Raw genomic sequence first — 8397 nt, 5'->3', positions numbered from 1 at the left:
TTTTTCATGTAAGTTTTAAACTGTGCCTCAAGTTAGCAATAACTGTAAAATTTTTCTGATTCTAACTTATTTTTACCTGTGTCTGAGTAAAAGAGTATTTTAAAAATATTTCACATTTGATCATATATAAAAATTTTCAAAATCAATGATTTTGCCTCTTGTAACATATTTGAATCATGCTTATGTGCATTTAGATGGATATATTTTATAAATATGGTTACAAAAATTTTTTAAACCATAAATTATTAAATATAATTTTTGCTTTTAATGTTCCAATTTTACATAATAAACTATAAAAATTACTTTTAGGATTCTCCTCAAGGTTTTCTTCTGTTAGTATTTTGAGATCGAGGACTGCATAATTTTGATAATTTCATAATTATTATGTAGACTCAATTATTGCACTAAATATAATACCAAAGATGACAACAATTCTCTTAAAGAAGACAGCTTAGGTAATTTTATCACTTATATTTAATAAAGAAAAACATTTTCATTAACACTAAGTCTACTTTACCAAATCTTGCATAGTAAAAATCCTCCTGTTGCTAAAGTCTTTGCCTGTGTGGATCACAACAAACGGTGGAAAATTCTTAAAGAGATGAGAATACCAGACCATCTCACCTGCCTCCTGTGAAACCTATATGCAGATCAAGAAACAACAATTAAAACTGGACAGGGAACAATGGACTGGTTCAAACTTGGAAAAGGAGTACATCAAGGCTGCATATTGTCACCCTGCTTATTTAACTTATATGTAGAGTACATCATGCAGTGTGCCAGGCTGGATGAAGCACATGCTGGAATCAAGATATGGGAGAATTTTTAATAACCTCAGATATGCCAATGACACCATCCTAGTGGCAGAAAGTGCAGAGGAACTAAAGAACCTCTTGATGAAGGTGAAAGAGGAGAGTGAAAAAGCTGAATTAAAGCTCAACATTCAAAAAATGAAGATTATGGCATCTGATCCCATCACCTCATGGCCAATACTTGGGAAAAAGGATGGAAACAGTGACAGACTTTATTTTCTTGGGCTCCAAATCAAGGCAGGTGGTGACTGCAGCCATGAAATTAAATGATGCTTATTCCTTGGAAGAAAAGCCCTGACAAACCTAGATAGCGTATTACAAAGCAGAGACATCACTTTGCCAACAAAGGTCTGTATAGTCAAAGCTATGGTTTTTTCAGTAGTCATGTATGGATGTGAGAGTTGGACCATAAAGAAGGCTAAGCACCAAAGAACTGCTGCTTTCGAACTGTGGTGCTGGAGAAGACTGTTGCAAGTCCCTTGGATAGGAGATCAAACCAATCAACTCTGAATGTTCAGTGGAAGAATGGATGCTGGAGCTGAAGTTCCAATACTTTGGCCACCTGATGCGAAGAGCCGACTCACTGGAAAAGACCCTGATGCTGGGAAAGATTGAGGGCAGGAGGAGAAGGGGACGACAGAGGATGAGATGGTTGGATGGCATCATCGATTCAATGGACATGAGTTTGAGCAAACTCTGGGGGAATTTGCAGTCCATGGAGTTGAAAAGAGTCAGACACAACTGAGTGACAGAACAACAAAAACAACACATTGCTCTTTAGAGTCTTATAACATTTTGAGAGGTTGAAGAGTAGATATTTTATTTCTATAGAAAATTAAATCAACATTGAAAAGAGTTAAAGAGTATATTTCCCTAGTACATGTTAGCGCAGGACTAGATTTGATTCCTGACTCTTGGTTCAGTGTTTTGTTTTGTTTTGTTTTGTTTTTTCAAGTTTTGATAACTGGACTAAACAATCACTTATGAATATTTTGTGAACTATAAAGAAATAAAAGGGAAATTCAGAGTAAATTTTCCACATTCTGTCCTTGTACTCTAGAACTAGAACTTGGCATAAGCATATATGTGTATATCTGTGATTCTGCATCTGTGTCTGTGCAGTTGGTATGTGTCATTAACAGTTTTTTAAAGGAAAAAAAAGAAACAGGAAGATGGGGCCCAAAGATCTAAATCAAAGAGAAAAGCAGACAAAAGTAAGCCAACAGTGCCCACTCTTTTTTTTGTGGAAAAAGAAGAGTACAAGTATCAAGGATATTTGAGCCAGGAATGATCAAGGGTCAGTCTGGGCACAAGTTTGAAAAGTCAGAGGAAAGCAATCATCACAAAAAGGTAAGCATTTAGGAGCCAAAGGAAGAAATAAGCACTACTTGTGGAAGATTTGATGATTGTTTACAGATCATTTACACGGAGAACGCAAAGAGACAAGAAAGAAAACTCCAGCCAGGAATCCAGCAACAAGAGAGTCAGGGAAATAGACAAAAAGTAGAGGCTAAGAGTTTTATTCACGAACCAAAGTATGAGACACGGAACACAACTGAAAAAGAAAGAAAGAAAGAAAATAGAAGGAAGGAAAGGAGAAAGGGAGGGAAGGACGGACAGAGGGAGAAGGAAGAAACAAAGGAAGAAAGAATCATCAACACAGAAATATTTGTGTGTTGGGGTCCTTTAATGGACCGGAACCTGGTGGTATGGAGTCAACGATAAAAAAGTAAACGAGAGAAAGAGAGAGAGAGAGAAAAAAGACCCGGGGACCTAAGCTCTGATTGAGCAAAGGTGCTTTAGTGATTTTTCCATGAGTATATATAGGCTGTGGTACAAGAAACTTCTTTTGGGAATGATAGAGATCAGAAAACCAAACGTACAGCAACCGTTACCAAGGGGTAATGTTAGTCACAAGGTCAGGAGACAATCCATATCTCAAGAAAGGGGAAAGAGACAAAGCAGTTTTGTCCTAAAGAGAATGTTTACTAAAGGAGACCCAAGCCTGCCTCACACAATGACCTCAGTCCCTGGGAGCAGCGTGCTGTTCCGCTTGAAGAGGGACAAAGGACTCATGAGAGACAGCACGTAGGAATCCTCCCGTCAAACATTCCCTGACATTTGTGTTCCTGTGCAGAAACTTCCTGGGAAGCTTATTTTATTAATATTTGGGGGAGGTAGAGACACATGACAGACTGTAGCCAGTTTAAGTCTTCAGGAATAAGTTAAAGCATTTGGTATATATACTTGAGCTAAAAGGGAAGGGTGAGAATATAGTATAGGTGAGAGAAGAAAATCCTGTAACAATTTGCTGAGTGGGTATATAATTCAACTCATACAAACATATCTGAATATTTCAAATTGGGAAGGTGAAAAGGGTAAAAGATTGAATACTAGCTGCCAAAAAGTTACATGACTATATTCCAATCCACTTGAAAAAACTTATGACCAAAGACCATTTGACTGTTACTTGATCCATTAAACTCAGGGTTCATAAATTCATGAACTCATGGTAAAAACAACAAATAAATGTGGAGAGAAAATCTATACCCACAAACTATATTTACAAAATTTTACCAGAAGTTTCCCTTTTGTGCCTTTTTGTTTGAAAATAAATGCAGTAATGTGAAAGTGTATACAAGTAATGTGCTTGCATTAGTCAATTAAAATGCATTTTTCAGAAATATCTACCTTTTCTTTTTCTGTAGGCATCAAATACTACTTTCTATATGCCTATACCTTGAAAACTACTGTCACAGATTAAATAATCACTTTTTCTGGATTACCTTCATTTTAAAGACTTTCTGAAAATACATACATAACTTGATGAAAATGATGAATAGCTCAATGATATCTGAGTTTGTTTTGTTAGGACTCACCGACACTTGGGAACTTGAGCTTTTCTTTTTTTTCATATTTTTATTGGCCTATGCAGCGATTATGGCAGGAAATCTTCTCGTTGTGGTCACCATAACTTTGGACTTTCGTCTGCACTCCACACCAATGTACTTCCTCCTTGGAAACCTCTCCTTTCTCGATATGTCTATTTCTACAATCACAACCCCCAAGATGGTTGCAGATTTTGTCAGGAAAAATAAAACTATTTCTCTATGGGGCTGTATGGCACAGATGTTCTTCCTTCACTTTTTAGGGGGCAGTGAGATGACACTTCTCATAGTTATGGCGGTTGATCGGTACTTTGCAATCTGTAAACCTCTTCACTACACAACCATCATGAACCACCGGGTACTCAGAGGCTCTGTGCTGCTATCATGGGCTGTTGGCTTTGTGCATACAATGAGCCAGATGGTTTTTACCATCACCTTGCCCTTCTGTGGTCCCAATATAGTGGACAATATTTTCTGTGACCTTCCGCTGGTTATAAAGCTTGCCTGCACTGAGACCTATGTTCTGGAGTTGTTAGTAATTGCTGACAGTGGGCTATTGTCTTTCATCTCCTTCATACTCTTGCTCATTTCCTACATTGTCATTCTGGTAACCGTTCGACGTCAGTCCTCTGGTGGTCTCTCCAGGGCTCTGTCCACGCTATCTGCTCATATTACAGTGGTCACTCTGTTCTTTGGGCCGTGTATCTTCATTTATGCTTGGCCATTTAGTAGCTTTTCAGTGGATAAATTTCTTTCTGTGTTTTATTCAGTTATCACACCTTTACTGAACCCCATTATTTACACTCTGAGGAATCAGGAGATGAAAGCAGCCATGAGTAGACTGAGGACCCAACACGTGAGCTCCAGAAAGACCTTCTAGGCAACAACCATGATGAAAAAGATTTCTAGACCAAAACGCATATATAGTACATCTTGGAATCAGTTGGTATTAATTCGTCTTTTTGTAGTTTTTTAAATATTCATAATGTATATTAAACCTACCAAATGCTCCATCATCATATCTCTATAATATATTTTGTTTTATTGAAAGAATAATTTTAAATTAAATTCAGTTCAGCTGGGATTAAATTTCTTAAATAAAGAAATAAGGAGAAAAAAAAAAAAAACTGACTCACTAACTATAGTGGGAAACCCAGAAATGTTCAGGACTAAACTTCATTAAATAAAGAAAAATCAAATATAAATTGGTCCACTTTTAAATTCAAAATGAGGGATCTTTCAGCTAAATTCTGCAGTTGGCCATATGTGCATAGAAAAGTATTAACTCAACTCATAAGCATATACACACATAAACTTACAATTTTATGGATCCTAATATGTATAAGAATTCTTGCTTTTTGACAAGGAAAATGGGCTAGTTTCTATAAGTAGGTAGATCCAAATAATAGTGTCATCTGCTGGCAAGAAGCATATATTTAATTCTTAAGGAAAATAGAAGTTCCACCCTAACATAAAAGTTACACACAGTTCATTTTACCTTATTCCATCATTCATGTTTGTATTCACAGTTGTTCTCACGTATCTATCAAGAGTCAAGTAAGAGCATTACTACTATTTCAATACACGTGGAAAAGGAAAAAATAAAGAAGTCTCTCTATATTCAGTTATTTACTTCACAATAAAACAGAAAGTATTCAAGCTACTTGGATTGCATAAAGTGTGCCAATTTACAAGTTTGATAAACAGCTATGGGTATTAGAACACAAACATGTTCTATGATCTCTTTGGCATCCAATTCAAATGCTCTGCTTTTCCCCCAAACATTCAGTGATCGTATTATGGGTATCTATCCAATACTTTTTCTTCATTGCCTGTAAACAATTTGCTGTTGTTCAGTCATTTAAGTCGTATCTGACTCTTTGCAAGCCAATGGACGGCAGCATCCCAAGCTCCTCTGTCCTTCAGTATCTCCCAGAGTTTGCTCAAATTCATGTCCATTGAGTTGGTGATGCTACCTAACCATCTCATCCTCTGGTGCCCTCTTTTCCTTTATCCTTCAGTCTTTCCCAACATCAGAGTCTTTTCCAATGAGTCAGCTCTTCATATCAGGTGGCCAAAGTATTAGAGGTTCAGACTCAGCATCAGGGTTGATTTCTTTTAGGATTGATTGATTTGATCTCCTTGCAGTCCATACTAATTATAGGCTAAATTGTGCTTTAAAAATGAATCTCTAGCCATATGTGCTTGATATATTTCACACTAAATTTTTATTTTAAAAATACCCTTTGAGAAGGGTAGGAAAGGTCCCTGGAGATCAATGGACATATTTGTATCTTTCTTATAAACTATTTCAATTGTAGAGTTTAATGTAGACACTGATATGGCATGTGATTTTGTCGAATTTTTAACATTTGCCTTATTTATTTCAGATTCTTACTACAAAAGTGGATTATTAGAAAAAATAAGGACCTCTAAGTAATCCTCTATATCCAATTATTTTACCATAGCAAAGATAATAACTATCATCAACTCCATGAGTATCATTCCCTTGTATATTTAAAAAAATTAGTTTCCTCCTTTTTCATATATTGTGCAAAAATACATTTTGCATAGTTTTAACTTCATACAAATGGTACCCATATATTATTGCCATTATTCTAAAATTTATTTTTTCACTCACTGTTATGTTGTAAAGATTCATCTTCTTAAATATATCCTGCTCTAGTTCATCCTTTTTAAAAATGTGGTTAAAATATAACATCTTAATTTTCAATTGTACAATAATGTTAAATATATGCACCTTGTGAAATAGATCTCTAGAAATTTCTCATATTTCAAAACTGAAAAACTACAGCAATTATACAAGTGCTCTTTTCACTTCACCTCACCCTGGCAACCACCAGTCTCCATTCTGTTTCTAAGGATTTGAGTACCTGAGACAACCATGAAGTATTTTTATCTTCTTGAGATGGACTTATTTCACTTAGGATACTGTTCTCAAAGTTCACCCATGCTGTAGCACATGATAGGATTTCCTTCTTTGTTAATGCTAAATACCATTCCATTCTATGTACATGCCACATTTTCTTTATCCGGTCATTCATCAATGGACATTTAATTTGCTTCCACCCCTTGTCTATTGTAAATATTGCTGCAATGAACATAAGTGTGGAAATATCTCTTCAAGATACTGTTTTCAACTCTTTATACACACACACACACACACACACACACACCCACACATATACACTTAGAATTCAAATGTCTGTATCAAATGGTAACTCTATTTTTATTCTCTATTTTTAATTTTTTTTCATTTATTTTTATTAGTTGAAGGCTAATTACTTTACAATATTGTAGTGATTTTTGCCATACATTGACATGAATCAGCCATGGTTTTACATGTGTTCCCCATCCTGATCCCCCCTCCTGCCTCCCTCTCCATCCCATCCCTCTGGGTCTTCCCAGTGCACCAGCCCTGAGTACTTGTCTCATGCATCCAACCTGGGCTGGTGATCTGTTTCACACTTGATAATATACATGTTTCAATGCTATTCTCTCAGATCATCCCACCCTCGCCTTCTCACACAGAGTCCAAAAATCTGTTCTATATATCTGCGTCTCTTTTTCTGTCCTGCATATAGGGTTATCGTTACCATCTTTTAAAATTCCATATATATGCGTTAGTATACTGTACTGGTGTTTTCCAGAATGGTTGCAACATTTTATATTCCCACTAACAATGCAAAGGCTTTCCATTTCTCTGCATGTCCACATCCTCATCAGCACTTGTTTTTTATTGGTTTTTGTCTTGACAGAAGCCATCCTAACAGTTGTGAGGTAATATGTCAGTGTGCTTTTGATTTACATTTTCCTGGTGATTAATGATGTTGAACATCTTCACATGCTTGCTGACTATTGCATATTTTCTTTGAATAAATGTCTATTCAAGTCCTTTGCCTATTTTTCAATCAGTTACTTGGTTTCATGTTGTTAAGTTGTACGAGATCTTTATATATTCTATATATTAACTTCTTATGTATATTATTTGCAAATATTTTCTCCTATTCGGTAGTTTGCCTTTTCACTCTCTTGATTGTTTCTTTTGCTACAGAAAAGTTTATAACTGTGATATAACTTTGTCTGATTTTTGCTTTTGCTATATTTTGCTGCCATATCCAACAAATAATTGCCAAATTCAGCATCTTCAAAATCTTCTCATGTATTTTCTTCTTTAAGTTCAGTAGTGTCAGGTCTTACATTTAGGTATTTAATTCATTTGGATTTAATTTTTGTATATGGTGAAAGGTTAAAATTCCAACATCATTTTTACATGTGTATATCTAACCTTCTCACCCCACTTGTTGAATTTAGTTTATTCATTTTAATGGCTACAGTCTTCTTCTAATAGATATACTAAAATGTATTTCCCTCTCCCCTCGGAAAAAGTTTAGAATTATCTAATTATTTACTATTATAAATAATGTCTCAATTGAATATATATATACAAGTATACATGTTTATATATATACATGTTTATATATATATATATATTTCTTTGTGCACATGTGGTAATTTTTGTAGGATATTTACCTAGAACTAGAAGTGCTGAATTGTAAGGTATAAATCTAACTTTACTAGAAATTACAAAATTTCTTCCTAAATTGTAGATGTTTATACTCTACCAAGGGTCCTAATTTCTCTATGACTTATCAATATCGAATTTTGCAAATTGC

At 35.2% G+C, this 8397-nt stretch overlaps 1 protein-coding gene across 1 annotated transcript; it reads left to right on the top strand.

Annotated features, from left to right (window-relative positions):
• Window positions 1-3638: 3638 nt before the first annotated feature.
• LOC122705245 (olfactory receptor 4L1-like) lies at window positions 3639-4580 on the top strand. The gene has a single exon (XM_043920499.1). It carries the CDS (start codon window positions 3639-3641, stop codon window positions 4578-4580), a length of 942 nt encoding a protein of 313 aa, XP_043776434.1.
• Window positions 4581-8397: the final 3817 nt, after the last annotated feature.

The sequence above is a fragment of the Cervus elaphus genome, chromosome 12 (genome assembly GCF_910594005.1).
Source record: "Cervus elaphus chromosome 12, mCerEla1.1, whole genome shotgun sequence".
Classification (NCBI taxonomy): domain Eukaryota; kingdom Metazoa; phylum Chordata; class Mammalia; order Artiodactyla; family Cervidae; genus Cervus; species Cervus elaphus.
The sequence above is the reverse complement of the archived record's forward strand: the minus strand, read 5'-3'. Positions and strand labels throughout refer to the sequence as shown.